At 44.6% G+C, this 25,729-nt stretch overlaps 1 protein-coding gene across 3 annotated transcripts in view; it reads left to right on the top strand.

Moving 5' to 3' along the window:
• ATP11B (ATPase phospholipid transporting 11B (putative)) overlaps nucleotides 1–25,729 on the top strand; it is a 208,364-nt gene that overhangs the window by 166,207 nt on the left and 16,428 nt on the right. For 2 of the 3 annotated variants that reach the window (XM_069727247.1, XM_069727246.1), the window contains exons 25-28: nucleotides 230–368; nucleotides 10,205–10,270; nucleotides 17,897–18,000; nucleotides 19,469–19,634. In XM_069727247.1, the coding sequence (XP_069583348.1) occupies nucleotides 230–368; nucleotides 10,205–10,270; nucleotides 17,897–18,000; nucleotides 19,469–19,634 (475 nt within the window). Of the gene's footprint in view, nucleotides 1–229; nucleotides 369–10,204; nucleotides 10,271–17,896; nucleotides 18,001–19,468; nucleotides 19,635–20,734; nucleotides 20,821–25,729 lie in introns of all 3 variants that reach the window. The other variant, XM_069727248.1, reaches the window with a different exon arrangement.

Below are 25,729 nucleotides of genomic sequence, written 5' to 3'. Positions count from 1 at the left end.
ACTCCATGTAATTTAGGAAGTTCTAGTCAGCGAACACAGAGCAGTGTCATCATTCCAATGGGTAAAATACATGTGGAGAGCATCAGTAGGTAAAAAGACAATACTGAAATAATATTTTAATTGATGTGTACAGTATGTATGAGATAATGGTGACATAGATGATGTGATACATTTTATGTTTTCAAGGTACTAAATCTATTTATAATGCATATGTTCATTGTTTCTACAGAGACATTAGCAAAAATGCCCTTCTCGGTTTTAAACCGTTCCTATACTGGACCTTTCTAGGCTTTGGGCATGCCTTTATTTTCTTTTTTGGGTCATACTTTCTTATGGGTGAAGATGCATCTCTCCTTGGAAATGGTCAGGTATGTATTATATTGTAAATGGTTATTAATAGTAAGGGTAATATTATTATTACCTATTAAAGTGTGTTTGAATAACTGGATTAAGAACAAACATTTGTAAGCTCTCACACGTGAGAGTTTTTTTGATAAAACAAAAAGGAAGGTAGAATTTTTAATAACATAAACATTTGACAAGCTAATGAAATGTACAGTTAGATACGCTGATGAAATTCAATGTTGGGGACTTATTACAGCTTGTTCTGAATAAAAAAATAGAAAATGGTGCTACATAGGGCAAGTATCCAATCACATTATTATAGGTGATCGTATTTTGGGAAGTGCTTCTACTCGCCCACTGGTGTTGAGAACACAACCCCTATACTGGTTTGAGAGATCAACCCTTGTCCAGATCCAGTGTGGTCTGTTGATGAGCAGGAGAGTTAGATAAGAATGGTATGGTTCGGCGTACCTCGCTGCTCCCACCTGTAGCTGTATTAATGAACGCTATCCAGCACGTATTAATGTTGTAGATTTATGCCACAAAAGACTCTTGTGGATCAAACTGATCTCTTTTTTTTAACCCCTTAATCCCATATGACGTACTATCCCGTCGAGGTGACCTGGGACTTAATTCCCAGTGATGGGATAGTACGTCATATGCAATCGGCCGTGCTCACGGGGGGAGCGCGACGGATCGCGGCCGGGTGTCAGCTGACTATCTCAACTGACATCCGGCACTATGTGTCAGGAGCAGTCTCGGACCGCTCCTGGCACATTAACCCCCGGAACACTGCGCTCAATCATGATTGCAGCCTTCCGGGGGCTTAGGGAAGCATCGCGCAGGGAGGGGGCTCCCTGCGGGCTTCCCTGAGACCCTCGGTACAAGGCGATGTGCTCACCTTGTACTGAGCGTCTCCTCCCTGCAGACCCTGGATCCAAAATGGCTGCGGGGCAACTTCTGGGTCCTGCAGGGAGGTGGCTTACAAGCACCTACTCAGAGCAGGCGCCGGGAAGCCTCCAGCAGTGCACGTCAGATCGCTGATCTGACACAGTGCTCTGCAAAGTGTCAGATCAGCGATCTGTCACTATATAGTGATGTCCCCCCCTGGGACAATGTGATAATGTAAAAAAATATATATATTTATATGTGTAAAAAAAATAAAAAATAAAAATAATTCGACCCGACCTATAAAACTGTCCCACTAGTTAACCCCTTCAGTGAACACCGTAAAAAAAAGAGATGTAAAAAACAACGGTTTATTATCATACCGCTGAACAAAAAGTGAAATAACACGCAATCAAATATAAATAACCATCTTGTCCTGCAAAAAACGAGCCGCCATACAGCATCATTAGCGAAAAAATAAGAAAGTTATAGTCCTCAGAATAAAGCGATGCAAAAATAATTATTTTTTCTGTAAAATAGTTTTTATCGTGTAAAAGCGGCAAAACATAAAAAAATGATAAAAATGAGGTATCGCTGTAATCGTACTGACCCGAAGAATAAAACTGCTTTATCAATTTTACCAAACATGGAACGGAATAATCGCCTCCACAAAAGAAATTCATGAATAGCTGGTTTTGGGTCCTTCTGCCTCACAAAAATCGGAATAAAAAGCGATCAAAAAATGTCACGTACCCGAAAACGTTACCAATAAAAACGTCAACTTGTCCCGCAAAAAACAAGACCATACATGACTCTTTGGACCAAAATATGGAAAAATTATAGCTCTCAAAATGTGGAGAGGCAAAACTATTTTGTGCAATAAAAAGCGTCTTTTAGTGTGACAGCTGCCAATCATAAAAATCCGCAAAAAAACCTGCTATGAAAGTAAATCAAACCACCCTTCATGACTCCCTTAGTTAGGGAAAAATAATAAAATTTAAAAAATGTATTTATTTCCATTTTCCCATTAGGGCTACGGTTAGGGTTGGGGCTAGGGTTAGGGCTAAAGTTAGGGTTAGGGCTGGGGCTACAGTTAGGGTTGGGGCTAAAGTTAGGGTTGGGGCTAAAGTCATGGTGAGGTTAGGGCTAAAGTTATGGTGAGGGTTGGGGCTAAAGTTAGGGCTACAGTTAGGGTTGGGGCTAAAGTTAGGGTTTGGATTACATTTACAGTTGGGATTAAGGTTAGGGGTGTGGTTGGGATTAGGGTTAGGGATGTGCCAGGGTTAGGGGTGTGGTTGGGGTTAGGGGTGTGGTTGGGATTAGAGTTAGGGGTGTGTTTGGGTAGGGGTGTGGTTGGGATTAGGGTTAGGGGTGTGTTGGGGTTAGGGGTGTGGTTGGGGTTAGGGGTGTGTTTGAGTTAGGGTTTCAGTTACAATTGGGGGTTTCCACTGTTTAGGCACATCAGTGCTCTCCAAACGCGACATGGCATTTGATCTCAATTCCAGCCAATTCTGCATTGAAAAACAGCTCTCCTTCCCTTCCGAGCTCTCCCGTGCGCCCAAACAGGGGTTTACCCCAACATATGGATTATCAGCGTACTCAGGACAAATTGGACAAAATCTTTTGTGGTCCAGTTTCTCCTGTTACCCTTGGAAAAATACAAAACTTGGGGCTAAAAAATAATTTTTGTGGAAAAAAAAAAAGATTTTTTTAATTTCACGGCTCTGCGTTATAACCTGTAGTAAAACACTTGGGGGTTCAAAGTTCTCACAACACATCTAGATAAGTTCCTTGGGGGGTCTAGTTTCCAATATGGGGTCACTTGTGGGGGGTTTCTACTGTTAGGTACATCAGGGGCTCTGCAAATGCAACGTGACGCCTGCAGACCAATCCATCTAAGTCTGCATTCCAAATGGCGCTCTTTCCCTTCCGAGCTCTGCCATGCGCCCAAACGGTGGTTCTCCCCATATATAGGGTATCAGCGTACTCAGGACAAATTGGACAACAACTTTTGGGGTCCAATTTCTCCTGTTACCCCTGGGAAAATACAAAACTGGGGGCTAAAAAATAAATTTTGTGGGAAAAAAAAAGAATTTTTATTTTCACGGCTCTGCGTTATAAACTGTAGTGAAACACTAAGGGGTTCAGCGCTCTCACAACACATATCTTGATAAATTCCATAGGGGGTCTACTTTCCAAAATGGTGTCACTTGTGGGGGTTTTCAATGCTTAGGCACATCAGTGGCTCTCTAAACGCAACATGGCGTCCCATCTTAATTCCTGTCAATTTTGCATTGAAAAGTCAAATAGCGCTCCTTCCCTTCCGAGCTCTGCCAAGCGCCCTAACAGTGGTTTACCCCCACATATGGGGTATCAGCGTACTCAGAACAAATTGCACAACAACCTAAGGGTCCAATTTCTTCTTTTACACTTGGGAAAATAAAAATTTGGGGCGAAAATATCTTTTTTGTGAAAAAATATGATTTTTTTATTTTTACGGCTCTGCATTATAAACTTCTGTGAAGCACTTTGTGCTCAGCTCACAGCTAGATAAGTTCCTTAGGGGGTCTACTTTCCAAAATGGTGTCACTTGTGGGGGGTTTCAATGTTTAGACACATCAGAGGCTCTCCAAACGCAACATGGCGTCCCATCTCCATTCCAGTCAATTTTGCATTGAAAAGTCAAATAGCGCTCCTTCCCTTCCGAGCTCTGCTGTGCGCCCAAACAGTGGTTTACCCCCACATATGGGGTATCTGCGTACTCAGGACAAATTGTACAACAACTTTTGGTGTCCATTTTCTCCTGTTACCCTTGGAAAAATCAAACAAATTGAATTAAACTTTTTGTGGAAAAAAAGTTAAATGTTCTTTTTTTTTTTTTTTTTTTTTTTTAAACATTCCAAAAATTCCTGTGAAACACCTGAAGGGTTAATAAACTTCTTGAATGTGGTTTTGAGAACCTTGAGGGGTGCAGTTTTTAGAATTGTCACAGTTATTTTCTATCATATAAACCCCTCAAAATGACTTCAAATGAGATGTGGTCCCTAAAAAAAAAATGGTGTTGTAAAAATGAGAAATTGCTGGTCAACTTTTAACCCTTATAACTCCCTAACAAAAATAAATTTTGGTTCCAAAATTGTGCTGATGTAAAGTAGACATGTGGGAAATGTTACTTATTAAGTATTTTGTGTGACATATCTCTGTGATTTAAGGGCATAAAAATTCAAATTTGGAAAATTGCGAAATTTTCAAAATTTTCGCCAAATTCCGTTTTTTCCCCCCACAATTAAACCTAGGTAATATCAAGGAAATTTTACCACTATCATGAAGTACAATATGTCACGAGAAAACAATGCCAGAATCATCAAGATCCGTTGAAGCGTTCCAGAGTTATAACCTCATAAAGGGACAGTGGTCAGAATTGTAAAAATTGGCCTGGTCATTAACGTGCAAAACACCCTTGGGGCTTAAGGGGTTAATATACTTCAAACTCCTGACACGTCTAAGTGTGCACATAATATTCATACAAAGTTACACATCTGTCCATTTCTGGACATTTCCAATGATCAGTTGTTAGCTAATAGACAACCTATTTAAAGAGGACCTTTCACTGGATTTTTTACGGTAATTTTCACAAAGCACCTCCTGCAATTGCTGATGCTTCACTGATTCTGGAGCAGTTATTGTTTTTTTTTCCTGTGCCTCTCCTTTCGAATTTTTTGACTTCTTGGTAATAAAGATGCACATTTTGCTTTCAACCAGCTGGACATACACCACAGAACTGCTTTGTGGCCAATTTTCTCTTCTTTTGACAGGTTGTGGTTTACTCATAGTTGGTTGAAGGTACAATTTGTATCTTTTATCAACAGGGGCATAACTTTGGACCAAAAGGGCAGAGGAAAAAGAAAACCTGTTCCAGAATCAGTGGAGCATCAGGAATTGGAGAAGGTTCTTAGTTTAGATTAAAAACTCCGGTTAGATATCCTGTTTAACATCTGTATAAATTAGAGGATTAAAAATGTCAATTTAGTTATATCCCACCTGGCTATCTACACCATTGTATTTGCCTTCTCATGGGCGGTACCGCTAACTGTAGTCAGTGTGAAGTTTTCTCTATTTTTTGGTGTGCGCTATGGATTTTTTTGTATGGTTTTCACTCCTGGTGCAATATATAGATCTCTGGACGTAACGTGTGTAGTTGTCCAGGATTGGCTATGATGATCTTTTATTTTCCACCAGAAACGCTGCCACTTTCCTTTGTTTAGTATTGCAGCTCCGCTCCATTTACTTGAAGGAACGAGTTGCAATCCTAAACAAAGTCGTCAGAGAAGTGTTGTACTATTTATCGTAAAACAGCAGACCAAAGCAAATGTCTATATTCAACGACTAAGTGCTACGGCCAGAAATGTGCACGAATGCTACATGATTTTATCATCTGTCTGGACTAATTTTTTTTAAAGGTAGGAAATAAAGAAGAATTTTTTTTATTGAAATTCAGTTTACTGATCCATTTTTTTTTCCAAAGCAAATGTTGTTTCAAGCAAGTTTTATTCCTCTACTGCAGGTTACTTTGTAAATAGCTTTAAAAAATCTATTTGCACTTATTGTTGGTCACAGCTGCCGTATAGTTTGAGGTTACTCTTTTGCATCTAAAGGCCATTTTACATGGACCAGTTATCAGCTGGACAAACTTTCATGAGCTTTGTGAACTTTCATGAAACTTTGTTTCCAGTGATCATAGCTCCTTTCTCCTTGATCTCATCTTTTACGTGGGCATAACAATTATCATTTTGTCAAAAGCCCATTCCACCTTGTAAACGCCGACTGTAATGCTATCTGTATGGAGACAAACTACTCATCTCCATGCAACTTGCACATTCACTATAATCGCCACATGAAAATGGAAGTTTATTGCATGCCAACTGACATTGTCAAGTCAGCATTTGTTACAGTATAAGGCTATGTGCACACATAGGAAATGTGGTGCAGAATTTTCTGAACAAAACCTGCATCTCCTGGCAGAATCCACAGCTGCTGATTTTCCGTGGGTTTTTATGCGGATTTTGTGCGGATTTGCCACGGAATTGATGCGGATTTTCTGCGGTTTTTGCCACTGCGGATTTCTATCATGGGGGGGTGTTGTAAACGCTGCAGATCCGAACAAAAGAAGTGACATGCACTTCTTTTAAATCCGCAGCAATTCCGCACTGATTTTTCCGCACAATCTGCACAGCATTTTTTTTTTTTTTTTTACATTGTACTGTACATCACAGTGCGGATCTGCAGCGTTTCTGTGCGGAAAAATCCGCTGCGGTTTCGCAGCAAATCCGCATTGTGTACACATAGCCTAAGGTCCTAATCCCATAGCTCCTGGCTTACCTGCAGAGGAGGAAAGTAACACGAGGCAGACTTCTCATGATGACTTTTGTAGTATGTTACCGTGGAACACCCAGCTCTGTGTGGGAGTTACAGACAACAGTTAATAGCTTTTTTTCAAGGCTATTTGCAAAGTTGTATCGTTCAAAAATAATAATTTAGCAAAGAGCCTTTACAAAGGTAGACATAAATAATAATTTAGCAAAGAACCTTTACAAAGGTAGACATAAATAATAATTTAGCAAAGAGCCTTTACAAAGGTAGACATTAACGCATTTGCCATTTGCTATTCTGTGATATTACGTTGTGCTAGAAAGATGTCATAACTTCTCGACTGAATGTCCGCTCCTGGAAAGTGACAATATCAACTAGAAAGCTTCCACTCAATTGTTCACCTCTATGCTGTTCTCTTGCTTTACCTCTTGGCTCTACTTCTCTTCCTTTTTCCTCCTTTCCTTGCTATGCATGCCATCAGATACTGAAGCCTAACAGGCAACTGGTAAGAGTATCATTGTACGAGGAATAGCTTAGCAGTAATGGTGTTATATATCATTATATGCTATTAGCATTGGGTGGTCACTCCTTTTAGCACTGCTCATAGACCCTTTTGAGATTCTCCTATTGCATTGTTTGTGCCCAGTATATTTTCCAAAAGGAAAGGTTTTCATGTTGCATTAGTGTAACCGTCATTTAAATTTTTTTCTCATAAATCAATAGTACATATAGAAACTTTGTAATAGATCTCGTCAGAGAAATCTGCTTCTTCTTAAAGACTGATTCTTCACTATGAATTTGCTGGTAATATTTGTAAAATCTGTGCTCAGTGAAGCCAGGCTTGTTCATAGCAGAGGTAGGAGATGGCACTTGGAGCTCATACAGCTCTAGATAAAAAGCGAGGAGCTTGAGGGAGATACAGACATTCTGCTGCAAGTTTTGAAGCCACCGTTCCACTTCCCCATAGAACTTTGAGTACAAACTTCCATCTCCTATCTCAGTAATGGGAAAGTCTGTATTCACTGAAAACTGATTTTACCCATCGATTGAGAATGAATGAACTATCCAAGAAGAGAGAAAAGCAGACTTCTCTGATGTGATATATAGCAAAGTTTCATGTTTTCTTGTGTACTATTTGTTTATGTGGGGGGAGACGACCATTATTCTTTAAAGAGGGTATCCTGGACATAAAACAAAAAAAAACTACCTGTCTGCTGTTCCTCGGAGCCGGTCATTGACCACTCCTGCCGGAGATTCAGCTACTCCCTGCCCACAGAGCAGCAGTTTCTCTTCCTGTTGACAAGGCGGGACTACTGATGTCATGCTGATTGACAGCTGGCTTCCCCCAATTAGGCCTGGGAGAGCTGGCTGTCAATCAGCATCACCCAATTGGGCAGAGGGGAGTTGGCTGTCAATCAGCATGGCAGATAGTTGCCTATGTTAGCAACTACATTACTTTTTTTTAAGTCCTGGATATCCTCTATACATTTCTAACATTTAAAGTACTGTGATGTAGATAACTCAAATTTCTCTTGACAAAGTTACATGGATCAATTACTCCTTAAACTTCTGGAATGAAGGCTAGTTGATATTCCCTCGTGGAGTACTCTACTTGGGGTTGCCAACGTGGTCTCCAGACCAATCTGCAGTTGTCATTGTGCCCAATGCAAAAGCAGGACTCCTTGCTCTATTCCAGACTCCGGTCTCCATTTGGAGACAACGTGAGCATGGTCACACCATTATTAATCCTGAGTTTGATGTGGGGTGGCATGATTTACTGTAGCCGGACCTCGTTAGTCTTCATGCCAGGTACACTAACAGCTCAGCATTACATCTATTTGGTGATGGAACCACCAGTGGTACAGCGATTTCTCCAAAGTGTCCCAGAAGCCGTTACTCAACGCAATGCCAGACCATTTGTTGCACTTTATATTGTCATCAGTCTGCATGGCCTAAAAATGCTACCATGGCCCGCAGCATCTCCGGACTTGTCTGCCATCAAGCACATTTGGGACATCAGTGGTCGCAATTACAAAGGGAGATGCTAGCAGCAGATATTAATGGTTTGCCCAAGTGCATTCAGTGTGGAGGAACATTCCTCCGACAACCAGTAATAACCTCATTTATAGCAGACCAGACTTGTAAGTGCAGTTGTGTCTATGCGTAAACCTCATATCAATATTGAATAAATCAAGATGTTTTTCAAATTTTGCTTCCAGTTTTTATCATTGGCAGATCACTGACGTGTTTTGATCCTGTGCTTTTCATAATTCTACTATGTTTTCTTCTTTGTGTTGCAATTTCAGTAATTTCAATAGGTAAAGGAATATGTGATGAAAGAACTAGATTGTAATTTCAGATTTGTTTGTTTTATCCGTAAACAGCGGTCAAAATTTTATTTTTTATTGTTTTTGTTTAAAGGGGATGTCCACTACTAAGACAACTCATTCTCACACCCCAGACTTGGTCCCAATTAAAGCAAAAAAAAAGCAACTATACTCTCCTCCCGTGCCGGCGCCGTTTCAGTGATGTCCTCACTCGCTCTCCCCAGGGCTCCCGTGCAGTTATTGTGACACGTGAGCCCGGCCCCCAATCAGCGCTGCCGTCACTGTCCCTGCCTTCTGTCGAATTGAACCTGAAGAGGAAGTCCGGGCTACAGCTGATCTGACTTCCTCTTCATGTTCAATTTGTCCAAAAGCGGGGACAGTGATGGCAGCGCTGGAAAGGTGCCAGCACGGTAGGAGAGCATCAGCTTTTTTCATTTTATCGGGCCCAAACATTTAGATCAAGAAGGGGTTGTCCTAGTAGTGGACAACTTTCTTAAAAACTTAAAGGGAACCTGCTGTATCATTTTTAGCATCTAAACTGTCCCCAGTGTGTTGTGGTGATGCAATGTGCATCACTAATACGTCTTTTTCATTAAGAACTGCACTGTAATCATGTGCAAAAAGCACTTTATATCGTCAGATCATACCTGCTCATTTAGTCATAGGGGTGTGCTTCATTTCGTTCAGTCACGGTTGTCGCCAACCATGTAATTTGAATGATGATCCCGGGGTTCACGTGAATCTGCTTTAAATCCCAGGCTTGTGCAGTGTGTATCGTGGAGCCACGCTTGTGCAGTATCAATAGGGGAGCCGTGCATGCGCCGTGACGAGCGGCTTCCCGTAGTAGTACACCGCTTCACTGACTGTGTGCAGCCGGAGCCGCTCGTCACGGTGCAAGTGTAGCTCCCCTATTGATACTGCGCAAGCACAGGATTTCAAGGCGGATTCGAATGACGTCGGCGCAACCCAGTGAGCATCATTCACATTGCGTAGTCGGCGATAACCATGACTGAACGAAATGACACACCTCACTATAACTAAATCAGCAGGTATGATCCAAGTATATAAAGTGCTTTTTGTACATGATTATTGCGCCATTTTTAATGAAAAAATCATGTTAGTTATGCACATTGCATCACTAAAAACATACTAGGGACAGTTTAAATGCTAAAAATGACATGACAGGATCCCATTAAAAGAATTTGGTCAGTGAGCTGCTATTTGCATAGACATGCATGAATACTAATATAATACTATGTTACGTTCCTGTTTAGATGTTTGGAAACTGGACGTTTGGCACTTTGGTGTTTACAGTTATGGTTTTAACAGTTACAATGAAGGTGAGCTTCACAAACTTCACTTTTTTACAACTATGACAGACCCACTGAATCAAATTTCACAGTACAAATATGCCTAAAATGCTGAGCAACATTTGAGATCCTTTACTTACACCTATATTGACCAGATAATTTTATTTGTAGTGATGTTCAAACTGAAGCAGAGGGTATACAAATTAGTTGTTTGTTTGTTTTTTTTGCAGTCTGCATGTGTTTTATCTGAACTCAAGACATTTCTGTGACTTAAATTTGCAAATCCCTTTTTTTTTCTTATAATATTTTCTTACTGCTTTAATATATCCCTAGGGAAAAAATTGGTATTGATTCTAATCAGACTATCCATGGTTTTTTATAGTCTGTGGCCATGGATACATATAGGACATACAAATATATTTGTTAGCTATAGACACACAGCCATATTTATTTTTTCTCTCAAAATATTTGCACTTTTGTTTAAGCTTTAGACTTATTGGAACAATAAAAATGGTGGAAAAGCCATACATATCATTTAGCAGCTTAAATTAAAGGGGTTTGTCAATTTATCTTGTTAGTGCATCTTTCCTCCCAAACTGACTAGTACTTTTGTGTATAAAATGGCACCTGATGGAGGCACATGTTACTAGATTAATGCATTGCTATATATTTATATTTTCTCTATCGCCTTTCATTGGGGGACACAGGAACCATGGGTGTATGCTGCTGCCACTAGGAGGCTGACACTATGCAAATAAAAAGTTAGCTCCTCCTCTGCAGTGTACACCCTACCGACAGGAAGTAGGATCTTCAGTTTAGCTTAGTGTCAGTAGGAGGTGGACACGGGTCTTTCATTAGACCCTTATCTACCTCAATGTGCGTCGTTCCTTTTCAGGTTTTCCGGAGGGATACAGGGTGAGCAGTCACACCTGTACTCCCACAATGCGGACTATGAGTACGGCGTGTACTGCCACCCCGTATCCTCATAGATCCCTCTCCAGGACCAAGATCCTAGCACACAAGCGTGCTGAGAAGTCCGGTCCTGGCTCCGTCCCCCACCCACTCGCCCACCAGAGCCTGTCGGTTGGAGGAGACGAGGACGTCCATCACAGCTCCGTGGACGTCTCAATCCCCTCAGGTTAGTAACTGCGTGGGATGTCTAAGGTGAGTATTTCCCCTAAATCTCCAGATCTTCCCCCCTTACTCTCTCGCTGTGTGGGGGAGTAGTAGTCCCTAGATGCGCTGCTCTATCCTCTATGGCGGCGCTGATCTCATTTTAAAAGGAATCCCAGGGGCAGCAAGACGTGCAGTAGCTCTGCACTACAGGTTATCCCCTTCTTCGGGGCCGCAGTGTCCTCCCTGCGGTCGCGCTGCGGCTGCAATGTCACTTTTCTGGCGGCGTCGGCACCGCTCCCCCCGGCGGCCGCCCTGCAGGCTTCGGCGCCGCAATCCTCTTTCCGGCGGCGCCGGCCTCTAATTTAGGTCCCGGCTTCTGCCGGGGCCTACTTCGGCGCCGCCTTCCGACCTCCCTGCAGCCCTGGCAGGCTGCCGCGCTGCTCTGCGGCACATTGTTCCGGGGCCGCGATCTCTTTTTCCGGCGGCGCCGGCCTCTAATTTAGGTCCCGGCTTCAGCCGGGGCCTACTTCGGCGCCGCCTTCCGACTATTCCGTCCTCCCTGCGGCCCTGGCAGGCTACCGCGCTGCTCTGCGGCACATTGTTCCGGGGCCGCGATCTTTTTCCAGCGGCGCCGGCCTCTAATTTAGGTCCCGGCTTCCGCCGGGGCCTACTTCCGGTACCGCGCTCCTCAACTTCCGCTTTCTTCGGGCGGGCTTTCTCCCGCCCGACAAACTGTGCCCTGCAATCTCCGCCCACCGGTGTCATCTGGGCGGACTCCGCCCCTTCCTCCACGTCGCAGCTGAGCACAGGGCAGGAGATTTCACACGCGCATTTTCACTGAGAGCGTTCATTTCTGGGGGCACAGCACATCTTCTGCGCGGATTACAACCAGAGGCCGCAGGGCAGCAGCTCCATCTTTCTGTTCCACTGCTGTTCTTCAGGCCTGCAGCAAGTTCCGAACAAGAGTGCCCCAGATATGTCTACCTGTTCTCCTAGGGGCTATCGTTCCTGAGGAGCATCTTCCAAGCCGTGCAGCCTTCCATCTGGACACCGCAGCGCCTGCCGTGAGTACCTCTGCACCGCAGTTTGACTCAAACCCCAGCCCCCCCCCCCCCCAATCCTCTGTCTCAGGGGCCGGAGTCACTTTTTCCTGTGTCTTAGTGAAACACTTTCAGGGTTCGCCTTGCAACCGCAAGCCTCTCTCAGGCAGGCCTGCAGCAACCCACTTTATGTTCCCTGCTGCTCCGCCTCAGAGCGAAGTCCCCACCCCAGGCTGGGCCTCCCCTCTGTCTCTATCAGTAGCGGATCTCACACGGGTGTCCCAGACCCTTGTGTCCATGCTCGATCTGTTGCCCCTGCAGACTTCCGTAGTAGCCAGCGGGTCGCAAGAATCTCTGTCCGAGTCTTCCAATACAGGCCGCGAAAGATCCAGATGGGAACGCCGGTCTGAGTTCTCTTCTCGGTCCATCTCGCCCCACGGTCCTTCTCTGTGGTCGAGTTTTCCCCTTATCCTCCCCCTCTCGGAGGGCGAGGCTTTTTATGATGTACCTTCGGAGGATAATTTGGGGCCGGAGTCGGACCATATCATAACATGAGGGATATGGTTCAAAGCCTCATTGGAGCGTCCAATCTGACCTGTGGCATCTAAGATTCCTCTACGGAACCCGCAGATCAGGCGGTTTCGTTTAGACGGTCTAAACTACCTCCCAAGGGATTCGTTCCTCATCCTGAATCGAGGAGCTTCTGGCCAGAGAAAGGGAGAATTCGACCAGACGTTCTCAAAGAGACAAGCGTCTTGGAGTCTCATATCTCTTTCCTCCGGATCTCATCGCCAACCGGTATGAGAGGCGATGGAGAACGACCTCTCCCTCTGTGGATCCGCCGACTGCTAGACTTGCCACTAAGACAGTCCTCACGCTGTCCGGTGGGGCGACTCTGACAGATTCCATCGATAGAATCATGGAATTCTTCGTGAATTTCGGCATCATCCCTATGCCCGGCTTTCGCTTCCACTTTGGTTTCGAAGTCGGTATCCGAAAGGGCTAAAACAATTCCGTTGGGACATTCAAGCCGGAGCTCCACCAGACTGGCTGGCGGAAGCTGCCACCCAGATTACTCACGCAGGGGTATAATTTGTTCCCTGGACGTCGCGTCTTCTGCCGCTCAGACACCCAGTAATGTTGTTGCCAGCTGTCGCTCTGTTTGGCTCAAGAGCCATCAAAGAAGTCCCTTACGAGCCTGCCCTTTTCAAGGATCACGTCCTTTTGGTTCCAAGCTGGACCAAATTATTAAGGACGCCACTGACGGCACCAGTTCTCTTCTTAGGCGGCAACTTCGGTCCTTTCGGCCTCTTTTTTTCGTCGTTTCGCGGCATCAGATTCCCTTTCGCAACAGAGGCCACAGGCACGTTAAGAGAAGAAGGTATTCTTCGACTCACTACTTCCTGGCGTTCCCGCTAGTCCTAAGGTGGATTCTCCAGGTCCAGGACTGGAAGTTCCACCTAGGCATGACCCACGACTAGACCCCAGCCCGTTTCTCAGGCTGGGCAACCGTCTTCTGTTTCTAAGGGACGTCTGGGTCTCCTCAGTAGAGGACGCATGGGCCAGGGCACTTGTATCCTCTAGATACAAAATCTTCATTTCCGGCCCTGGGATCGTTTTCTTCAAATTCCAACCTCCAAGAGACCCCGCTCTAGTCCCGGGTCTCTTTACAGCCATTGTTTCCCTCATTAAATCCGGGGTAATCGTTCCCATCCCAGAACAGGAACAGTTCAACGTTTCACAGGCTTCTCTTCGAATCTTTTTGTACTGACAGAGGACGACAACGTTCGTCCCAGTCTGGATCTCGAATTGCTGAACAGGAAGTTTTGTCGGAGACCTTCAGGATGATATTCCCTCGTTCAGTAATCGCTTCCATGTAGGCTCAGGAATTTCGGTTTCAGGCGCCCGAAAGTCTATCCATCTTTCCCGACACTCTAGCCGTTGCGGGTGGCTCGCCAACAGGAAGAATTTCCGTCTTGTTCAGCGCCTCGTAGCTCCGGGCATATTCTTCGACGCTTGTCGGACCAGTCTCTTCCTTCCCAAAGACAGGATATTCCTCCTTTTGTCAGGAAGTTCGCTTGCTCTCCTCCTTTCCGATGGGCCTTAAAGGTCCTAAGGAGGTTGGTTGCAACATCGGAAGCAATTTTCCCTTCGCCCGTCTCATTCAAGACTTCTTCAGCAGGCTATGCTATCACAGGGGACAGGTCTGTCTTCTCCCTGCATCGTCCGATCCGGCTTTCTCCTGGGTCAGACGGTTCCTCGACTGGTGGCGGAGGTCACTTCTTTTATCCCACAGCAGATCCTTCACAGCATTTCCTTCCTTCCAGTTCCCTGGCAGGTGGTGACGACGGACGCCAGCCCGCTCGGCGGAGGCGCGGGGCTTTGTCACCTGTTCTTTTCAGGGTTGTAGGTCGGCGCAGGAGTCCTCTTTGCCGATCATTGTCCTCGAGTTCATCTTTCTGTCTTCCTTCACTGGGTAAGGATTCTCAGCAGCCTGCCAATTCGAATCCAGGCAGACAATGACACAGCTGTGGCATATGTCTACCACCAGGGGTGGTCTCGGCGTTCTCTGGCCTCGGCCGAGATTCCAGGATCCTCCTTTGGACAGAGGCAACGGTCCTGGGTAGCTCCGCAGTGCATGTCCCCGGTGTGGACATTTAGGCCGCCGACTTCCTCAGCCGCGAGGGCCTTGCGGCAGGGGAATGGTCCTTACTTCAGGAGGTTTCCTTTCATATTGCTCTTCGATGGGGGACTCCAGAGGTGGTCCTCATGGAGTCCCGATGGAACAGGAAGGTCCCTCGGGTCATCCCAAGGTCCCGCGATCCTCTCGCAGTGGTGTTGACACTCTGGCCATTCCTTGGTCGCAGTTCGTGCTCCCCTATCGGTTCCCTTGCTTTCCAAGCTGTCGAAAAGATCAAGGCGGGATAGGTGCCGGTCATTCTGATCGTCCCGGATTGGCCCAGGAGGTCTTGGTTTGCGGACATCGTCAATCTTCTCACGGACACCCCTGGTGCCTTCCAAACAGACCCGATCTGCTGTCTCAGGGTCCGATCTGCCACCCGAATTATCGGTCGCTCAGTTTAACGGCATGGCTGTGGACTCCACAGTTGTGAGAGCGTCCGGCCTTTCGGACCGGATGGGTCACACTATAATCCAGGCTAGGAAGCCTTCGTCTTCTTCCAGGATCTACTTTTCGTACCTGGAAGGCTTACTTTCGTTGATGCGAGTCCAACCGCTTGTCACTATGTCCTTTTCCCTGCCTTCCATGTGGTTTTCCTTCAGGCAGGACTGGATTCGGGCTTCGCTCTCAGTTCTCTAAAGGGCCAGGTTCCTGCGATCTTCTTCCCTTTAAGAAGACGTTCTCTTCTCAGCCACAGGCTAAGACCTTCCTTCGAGGAGTAGCCCACGCTGTCCCTCCGTACAGGGCCTCTGTGGATTCATGGGCTTTAAAGGTTGTGCTGGTTGTTCTTAGGGGTTCCCCCTTTGAGCCTCTCAGGGAGTTTTCCCTGTCAGTTCTATCTCGGAAGGTGGCTCTCATCAGGGCCATCTCTTCGATCTGCCACGTTTTTGAGTTGGCGGCCATTTCTTGCCGACCTCCTTTCTCGATTTTTTTTTTTCCACCAGGACAAGGTGGTCCCAGGCCTCCGCCTTCCTTCCTTTAACGAGGTGGTTTTCATCTTTCCACCTCAACGAGGACATTGTTTCTACCTTTTGTCCAGCTCCGACTCACCCTCTGGAGCGATCGTTGAACAGTCCGGACCTCGTCAGGGCAGTGAGGATCTCCCTGGCTAGCACGGCCGCTTTCCGAAAGATGGATTCTCTTTTCGCCATCCCTGATGGCGTGCGTAGAGGCCTGCCGGCTTCCAAGGCGACTATTGCCTGCTCGATCAGAATGGCAATTTTGGAAGCTTACCGGGTCAAGAGCAGAGTGCCCCCTCCTGGGATTAAGGCTCACTCTACCCTACCCGGGCGGTCGGCGCTTCCAGTGCGGTACGTCACAAGGCTTTCGCCGACTGCTTTGCAAAGCGGCAACCTGGTCTTCCATCCACACGTTTTGCCGAACTACAAGGTCCGTACCTATGCTTCGGCGGACGCCAGCCTGGGCAGAAGGATCCTGCAGGCGGCAGTGGTGAGTCCTCGGACCTGATGGAAGTCCGTTTTTTCCCACCCCAGGGACTGCTTTGGGACGTCCCATGGTTCCTGTGTCCCCCAATGAAAGGCGATAGAGAAAACAGGATTTTTGGTTGCTTACCGTAAAATCTGTTTCTCGGAGCCTTCATTGGGGGACACAGCACCCTCCCAAGTTGAACATTTCTGTTTACTGTATACGTTTGAGTTCTTTGAACACTCTTTGAGTGTTTGAATCTGTTAATTTGTGGAGCGCCGTGGAATTTGTTGGCGCTCTGTAGATAAAGTTTATTATTATTATATTATTATTCTTTCTCTTTTACACGTTGCTTCTCCTACTGCTTTCTCACTAACTGAAGATCCTACTTCCTGTCGGTAGGGTGTACACTGCAGAGGAGGAGCTAACTTTTTATTTGCATAGTGTCAGCCTCCTAGTGGCAGCAGCATACACCCATGGTTCCTGTGTCCCCCAATGAAGGCTCCGAGAAACAGATTTTACGGTAAGCAACCAAAAATCCTGTTTTTCTTTTGCGCATCTCACCTCTCAGTAATTTGAATAAATATTTGTACTCCGAAACAGTACCAATGAACATTAGCCACACACAAGCGAGCCCTTATATTTTTTTTGGCACTGAAATCATACGGTCTCATAGGATAAAGGTGTCCTGTTTTTTATGCTTCTCAGTGAGCAAGTACACCAGCCTCACCAGATCTAAAATGTATTCAATAATGTTTACAATTTGAATTGTAAAAGCTAGCAACAGATTTGCTTCAAGTAATGAAAGGGAACCTGTCATGTCCCCCAAATGCTATTAACCTGCAGACATAGGGTTAATGAGCTGGTTAATAGCGTTGCATTGTTGGCTGGCCAGCGCTCTGAAAGGACATCTACCGGGAGGAAATTAACTTTATTCCTCCCAGGAGCCGTTATAGAGGTGTGCCAGAGTGGCTACTGTCACCACTCACTATATTGTGTGCAGTCTCTGTAAAGACATCCTGGCACTTTAATTGACAGCTCACTCAGCACTGAGCAAGTGGTCAGAGTGACAGGTGTGTTTATGGCCACCGCACGTAGGATAGTGAGCGGTGACTGAAGCTGCTGCGGCAGACTCTGGCTCAGAACCAGCGGCTCCTGGGAAGAGTCAAGTTAGTTTCGTCCCAGTAGCCACTTTTCAGTAAGCTGGCCAAACAACATTCAAACACTAGTAACCTGCAGTTTTACCCCCGTATCTTTTAGGTTAATGGCATTTGTGGACATGACAGGTTCCCTTTTAAGAACAATACAGAAGTAAAACAGAAAATGTCCAACTTGTTATGTGAAAGCCTAATATTAATGAGGAAACACCAACAGACTGCTTTTGTTTCTTTACAGATGGCCCTAGAAACCCAGTTCTGGACCTGGATAAATCATTTTGTCACTTGGGGTTCCATTGCATTTTATTTCATCTTTTCACTGTTTTATGGTGGAATTATCTGGTAAGAGCAGCATCTCTGTTGAACTGCAAATGGCATTTATTATTACACATTTCACAATGCAGTAATCCTGCTAGAAAAAAATTATGTAAGTAACAGGTTTCCTATAGAAGGCAGACTTCATGGTCCGAAGTGTGACAGTGGTAACTGAAGAAACATTATTCAAAGAGTAACCATTGTTTTAATTTTTATTTCATAAATCAATAGCACACATGAAAATAAGAAACTGTGTAATAGTGAGGACTTTCCCATTACTGAGGGAGGGGATGACACCGGCTACTGATGAGTCTATGTAGACAGGAGGGTGAGCTCTGTCTGTAACGCCTCCTCTCCTCTACATAGACTCATCAGTAACTGGTGTCATCCCCTTTCTCAGTAATGGGAAAGTCCTCACTTAATACAGACTTTGGGAATTTTGATAACTACTACATTCTGGCAGATAAGGAAGCAGATTTCTCTCATAAGATATATTACAGTTTCTTATTTTTATGTGTGCTATTGATTCATAAAGTGAAAATGAAAACGGTGGTGATGCTTTAAGCTTAAAGTAGTTTTCTGGCTTGGTAAATGAATTAGATGCCCTATGTAGAAATTGAGATTACAGATTGGGATCCTCTGCTCAGGGCCCTTGTGTTTTGTAAGACGGTCTCACAATGGAGAACCTGTCCTCTCCTGAATTACACAGTCGAACCATTGCTTGAATGGACGCTGTGTAATGCTGACTTTTACTTGTGCACTGTAGACTATATGTCTCGTAGAGGTATTTTATAAAGAGGCTTTCAAGCATATACACTGTAGTATGGCTAAAACAAGAATTTACATTAAATTGTAGTTGTACTAGACTCCCAATTTTTGTGCATGTTCCTGGTAATCGGTTTATCACCCATACATGATGACATGATGCTCACCCCCATATCACATCTGCAGGGGTGTCACATCATGGTGGCAGATTTCGCCTAAATGTTGGCTTGGGGACAGCATAAAATTACTACAGTTCACGTAGCATACTGTTCAATTTTAGCCATATGTTTTAGCAGTAACAAAACTTAGTTGAGTATTCCAAGGAATCCTTAATTTCTAGGTCGGTTGTGTTTTGTACTGTTGTGCCCCTATATACAGTGTTTGTGGTTCGGTCAGTTTTTAGAATATGATGTTTCACTTTTAATCCCTTCTTCCAGTCTAGAAACCTTTTTAGGAAAGTGAGGATGGGGAAGGCTCTCCTTTTTCTCTATTCTTCTCAGCACCATGGCTTAGGGATTAAGCGCTGCTATATAGGAGCCACTCGGTGTTTCTGGGTTCCTCTGGGTCCTAATAATGTGCTGTAATGTAACTTCTATCATATATCATGTTATATATTGCGGAGCACAGTACACACTTGCATGGCATTTCAGTTCAGCAGTTTGTTGGATGGATAGAGAGTTAAGGCTTTTAATAGTAACCCTTAATATGTTCCCTTTCTTTCTCTCCGCAGGCCATTTTTACACACCCAAGACATGTACTTTGTATTTGTCCAGCTGCTTTCCAGTGGGTCTGCGTGGTTTGCCATTATCATCATCACCACAGCTTGTTTGTTTCTTGACGTCCTAAAGAAAGTGGTCTTTAGACACCTTTATCCTACAAGTACAGAGAAGGCACAGGTATCGAGAGCTGTACATGGCCATCAGACTTTCTTTTCAGAGAGGTTTTATTAATGGATGTTAGTGTTAACACTTCTATTGCAGATCTGAATCCATAATATATCATGTACAGAGATTATCCAAAAAAATGTCAGTACCAAAATGGTTAGAGATTGTGCATAGGAATAAATATAGTCGAATAATTTGTAAGGCCCCGTTTCCACTTATCAGTTTCATCAGGATCAGTTTTCGTGTGCCTCCACTGATCACAGCTGATATCAAAACTGTTTCCATTGTCGTCTGCCTTTATTATAACAGTTTCCACATCATTCCCCCCAAACAATGCAACACTGGGCATTTTTAGATCCGATTCTTTGACAAGTCCAGCCCAACAACTGAGGTGCCAATCAAAAAAAGCAGGGAGACTGGATAAATGGAAACGAGGCCTAAGTGTCCACATTTGCTGCTACTGCTAAATTAACCATATACTTCTGTAAGTGCCTGAGTTTGCTCCGGTTACAAATTGACTTCTATATTTTTATATTGTAATTGCACTATAATTGGGCAGCTTGATAGTGATAGACAATGAGCTCTGTCTTGGTAGAGCTGCATCCTGCTGGGTTTTATTCCCCAGCATTTAGCTAGCGAAGCTTCTTATACAGATGCCTGTAAATGTGAATGTCCAGCATGACCTGAAATCAGATTCCTATTTTTATTCACAGTCTGTTACGTGTCCATAACAACCCTTTAAGTGTTGGTAATTAAACCGAATAAACGTTTTAAGTGTACAAGTGTCATTTTTCTATGTATACACACATGGCCTGGTTTTCGTTTTCTGCAAGTCTCCGAGAAGCACAGTTTAGAAAGGTTTCAACTGATCGGAAGCGCTGGATTACCTGGGAATCTCTTCTTTTATGTTTCTCTATGTGGTACATTGGGTTGCATTGGATCACAGAGTGATAAGCTTGCTGTTGTATTTCCTGTAGGCAGGAGCTGGTATGTTTGTGTTATTTTCTGTGTAATGATGACTTTTCCATTTAACGCAATTCCTCTTCCATATTTCAGAATGACTTTTTCCTTACTGACGTGCTGTGTTACATACCTTTTCTGTCCACCTGTAGATGTATCCCAACAGAGTTACATTAAGTGACGAATTCATCGCCCTGCAGCCTCTGTCACGGGCAAGGAATCAGCTGAGCAAAATTAGGTAGAGTAGGAGGGGAGGCTCCTCATCCACTTTTTTATTTTTTTGCATGTTGAGGCTCAACTAACCAGCACTTAGATGGCGCGAGGCATGGGTATGATTATGTTAGCAGCCAGAGCTGCCAGCTGTTCATTTTGCGCTTTTAGCTTTTTTTCCCCCCCCTTATTTTAGCAGGTCACGGTGCCTGCCATAGGAGTGCATGTGGTGCATTACGATCCCCAGCATGACACTCTGATAACAGACCCACTGTGCTCCTTGTTTTGTTACGTCCCTCAGCATGGTTTGACTGCTTCTTGTGGAAAGAGAACCATACAATTAAAACTCCTGCTATATATAGAGCATGCTAGATGATTACAGGCTGCAAACGGCAGAACGATGTGCTTGGAAACCAGTTTTTTTTTTTTTTTATTATTATTGCTTGTTTTATTTTCTTTTTTAAACCAATAAAAATACTTTGACCGTGTTTTCTCACACTAAGGGTATGTGTCCACGGGCCGTATTACATCTGGAATAGCTGCGGATTGAATGCTGCGTAGAGCCGCAGCGTTCAATCTGCAGCATCCAGATGTTACAGCATAGTGGAGGGGATTTTATGAAATCCCGTCTCCACTATGCGTGCGAACACGCACCCGGCGGCCCTGCGTTTCCGGACATGTGGCGCGTCTTTTTAGAACGCAGCATATCCGTTTACCTTGCAGCGCCGTTGCGCCGCCGCAAGGTATAACACAGGGCCCTATGTGTGGGGTGCGATGATTCCGGATGTGTGCAATCAACACATCTGGAATCATTGCGTCTACAGAAAGGGCGGCGCTTTGGGCGGAGTGAGTTTTCTGCTCCGTCCATAGCACCGGCCATCCTAAACGTGGACACATACCCTTAGGTGTCGCTGTGAGAAATCTACCATGTGTGACTAAATTACCTTAAATTTCCCTTTAAAAAGCAGTATTTGGTGAGGATGAACTTGTCATTATTTTGCCTCTATACACCAATGCAATACATGGGAACCAACACCATCAAGATGTCATTACTCTTTCGCGTTTTTATTTTTTGTAGTGCAGCACAAGCTATTACTAAATAGTAATGTACAGGTTTTTATGTATGGAAAAAACACAGAAAAACAGGCAAAGGTGCTTGCCTGTCTAGGGCTCAAATAAAATGCATTATCATGGTGCAGAGGGCCCAATTAAAGATTGCGACTACACAGGTGCAGTAATACCAAATGAGACAGCCAGCCTACAATAAGGGATTGGCCACTTGGCACACCAGTGCAAATAAATAATCTGCAGCAGTGTTCACACAGAGGATGCACAGCATCTGGATCACAGCCTATTAGTAACCCCCTGTGGCGGGCTGCCCAGTGCTAACTGTAATGCGTCCCTTGTGAACAGAGGCCACAACTTACAAAGCCATCAGAGCCCAACTGCACCTCAAAAAGTAAAAAAGTGCACACGAACATATCAAAATATGTAAGGTATTAGTTAATATTATGGCCACAATACATAAGCTGGCAACCCACGCCACGGGTCTTCACACGTGCCAGTCCTAATCTGACAGCAAAACCTCAACAGGAGTAAAAAAAAACTCCACTATACTGGAAAAAACACAGAAAAACAGGCAAAGGTGCTTACCTGTCTAGGCCTCAAATCAAATGGACTATCATGGTGCAAAGGACCCAAGTAAAGAAGTCGCCATCTTTACTTGGGCCCTCTGCACCATGATAGTGCATTTGATTTGAGGCCTAGACAGGTAAACACCTTTGCCTGTTTTTCTGTGTTTTTTCCAGTATAGTGGAGTTTTTTCCTCCTGTTGAGGTTTTTATGTATGCCTTGTGCACACCTGTTATTTCATGATCCATTTTGCCGTTATCATATCTTGTTTTTCTCTGAAATGGTTCCCCGATTGCAGTTTAGATTTCCCATGATGCTTCAGTCTTTGGGTAGAGTCGCAGCAAAGTGCTTTTGTCTAATGGTTGCCGGTGATAGATCAGTGACCTACAATTACGGTGCTCCGGTGCATCAGCCGGTCTCCATCCTCATACCTGTCGGCTTTTATCTGTGAGAAGGTGCAGCTCCTTAAGGTACCGTCACATTAAGCGACGCTGCAGCGATATAGACAACGATGCCGATCGCTGCAGCGTTGCTGTTTAGTCGTTGTGTGGTCGCTGGAGAGCTGTCACACAGACAGCTCTCCAGCGACCAACGATAATAATAATAATCTTTATTTATATAGCGCCAACATATTTCGCAGCGCTTTACAGTTTAACAGTTTCAAACACAACAGTCATAGGTAACAATGTTAACAATACAGTAATAAAGCAAAATAAGACAAAATAAGCCGACCCTGCTCGTGAGAGCTTACAATCTACAATAACGATGCCGAAGTCCCCGGATAACCAGGGTAAACATCGGGTTACTAAGCGCAGGGCTGCGCTTAGTAACCCGATGTTTACCCTGGTTACCATTGTAAATGTAAAAAAAAAAAAACACTACATACTTACATTCCGGTGTCTGTCGCGTCCCCCGGCGTCGGCCTCCCTGCACTGTGTAAGCACATTTACAATGGTAACCAGGGCAAATATCGGGTTACTAAGCGCGACCCTGCGCTTAGTAACCCGATGTTTACCCTGGTTACAAGTGAACACATCGCTGGATCGGCGTCACACACGCCGATTCAGCGATGTCAGCGGGTGATCCAGCGACGAAATAAAGTTCTGGCCTTCTAGCTCCGACCAGCGATGTCACAGCAGGATCCTGATCGCTGCTGCGTGTCAAACACAACGATATCGCTATCCAGGACGCTACAACGTCAAGGATCGCTATCGTTATCGTTCTAAAGTTGCTCAGTGTGAAGGTACCTTTACACTAGTCACTTATCAGTAGGGACAGTCAGGTGTGAGTCAGTGAGATTTAGATCTCTGCAGCTAAGGCCTCTTTCACACTTCAGTCTTTTGGCATCAGTCACTACCGACATAGTGACGGATTGACGGATCCGTCACAATTGTTGCGAAAACTGTTCTAACGGATCCGTTTTTTTGACGGATCCGTTACTTGGGGTTTGTCTGGGAGAAGTATCTACTTTTTGGAGCATGCGCAATTGAAAAAATGGATTGGGGCGACGGATCCGCCGAAAAAACGGTTGCGGCGGATCCGTCGCCCATAGGCGCCCATTCTATGGAATGGCGGACGCGACGGATCCGTCGCGATCCGCCATTTCGGCGTTGACAAAAAACGTTCCAATGTCCGTCTATTTTCAGAAAACGTCCGCCAAATTTCGACGGATCCGTCGCATGACGGATGGAACGGACGACCATCCGTCACAATCCGTCACTAATGCAAGTCTATGGGAAAATAACGGATCCGTCAAAAAAAAATGACGGATCCGTTATTTGAGGAAAATGGCGGTTTTAGACTGACGCCAAATAACTGAAGTGTGAAAGAGGCCTAATTAGTGCATGGACTGTCTGACCTCTGTCAGCAGGGATTTGATTGGGGATGATGCAAATTGTCTCTTCAGAGAGGAAGAGGACTATACCTGACAGGTGATACATGCTGCCCAGACCGTGGGCAGCATGTAACAACCACTGGCCAATTTGGGCAGCATGTATCACCTGTTAGGTGTCCTTTAAACTAGTTTTTAGTCTATTTTTAATTTTTATTAAGCACTTAAACAGAAACCTGTCACCATGAAAATGCAGCAATCTGCAGGCACAGTATACTACGGAAGCAGGAGCAGAGCAGGTTGATATCATTTTAGATTCACAACATCCTGTGTTTTAATCATTTATACCTCTGCTTTATCTGAGATTTTTGATCCAGTGGGTGGTCCTGTCTGTGAATGACAGCTTTCTATGTACACTCCCTGACAGAAGTTATGTCGCTTATCCATGTTATGTAAATAAAAGCTTATATCCTGACCTTACATTCATCCATTGGTTGTATAAATTATTCTTTTGAAAGCTGAAACCCTCTGAAATGTGGTTTAGGTTAAGAAAATAAATTGGCATCAATGCGGAAATATTGATCAGTTAATGGACACAGAAGGGTCAGATTTTGGCAAGACAAAAGTTTTGTTGCTCACAGAAAGTAATGTGGTATTCAAACAATTAATTAACTTAAAATACAAATATATGTTGCATAACACTGGTGAATGAAGTTGTGGTGCTATTAGTCATATTTAATATTTTGTGTGACTTCCATGAGCTTGAAGACAGGTTCAACAGTGATTCATACAATTTATTAATGAAGTCATCCGGAATAGTAAAGAATGCAGTCTTGCATGCCTCCCACATTTCATCTAGATTCTTTGGTTTTGTCTTCCAAGCGTCCTCTTTCATCCTACCCCAAACATGCTCAATGATGTTCATGTCTGGTGACTGGGCTGGCCAGTCCTTGAGCGCCTTGATCTTTTTTGCCTGGAGGAACTTTGTTGTAGAGATGGATGTATGAGATGGAGCACCATCCTGCTGCAGAATTTGACCCCTTTTATGATTTGGAATATAAGAGGTAGCTAATACTTCTTTATATTTTAGGCTATTGATATTGCCTTCCACCTTGCAAATGTTTCGCACACCCCCATACTGAATGTAACTGCAGACCATTATCTTTCCACCACCAAATTTAACTGTTTTCTAGATGTATTTGGATCCATACGGGCTCCAGTAGGTCTCCTGCAGTATTTGCAGTGGCTATGGTGTAATTCTACTGAAGATTAATTAGAGAAATCCACCTTCTGCCACTTTTCCAGCGTCCATCTGTTTAGCAGGCTGTGGGATTTTGCAAATGCCATACTGTTTTTTATTTGCCTTTTGTTTAGTGCTGGCTTCTGGGCACTGATTCGACCATGGAGGCCAGTTCGAGACCAGATCCTACAAACTGTTCTAGTTGACACAGGGACTTGAGGTGACCAGGCCTGT

Source organism: Ranitomeya imitator, chromosome 5, assembly GCF_032444005.1.
Source record: "Ranitomeya imitator isolate aRanImi1 chromosome 5, aRanImi1.pri, whole genome shotgun sequence".
NCBI classification, from domain to species: domain Eukaryota; kingdom Metazoa; phylum Chordata; class Amphibia; order Anura; family Dendrobatidae; genus Ranitomeya; species Ranitomeya imitator.
Note: the sequence above shows the minus strand (reverse complement) of the source record. Positions and strands in the feature narration are given on the sequence as shown.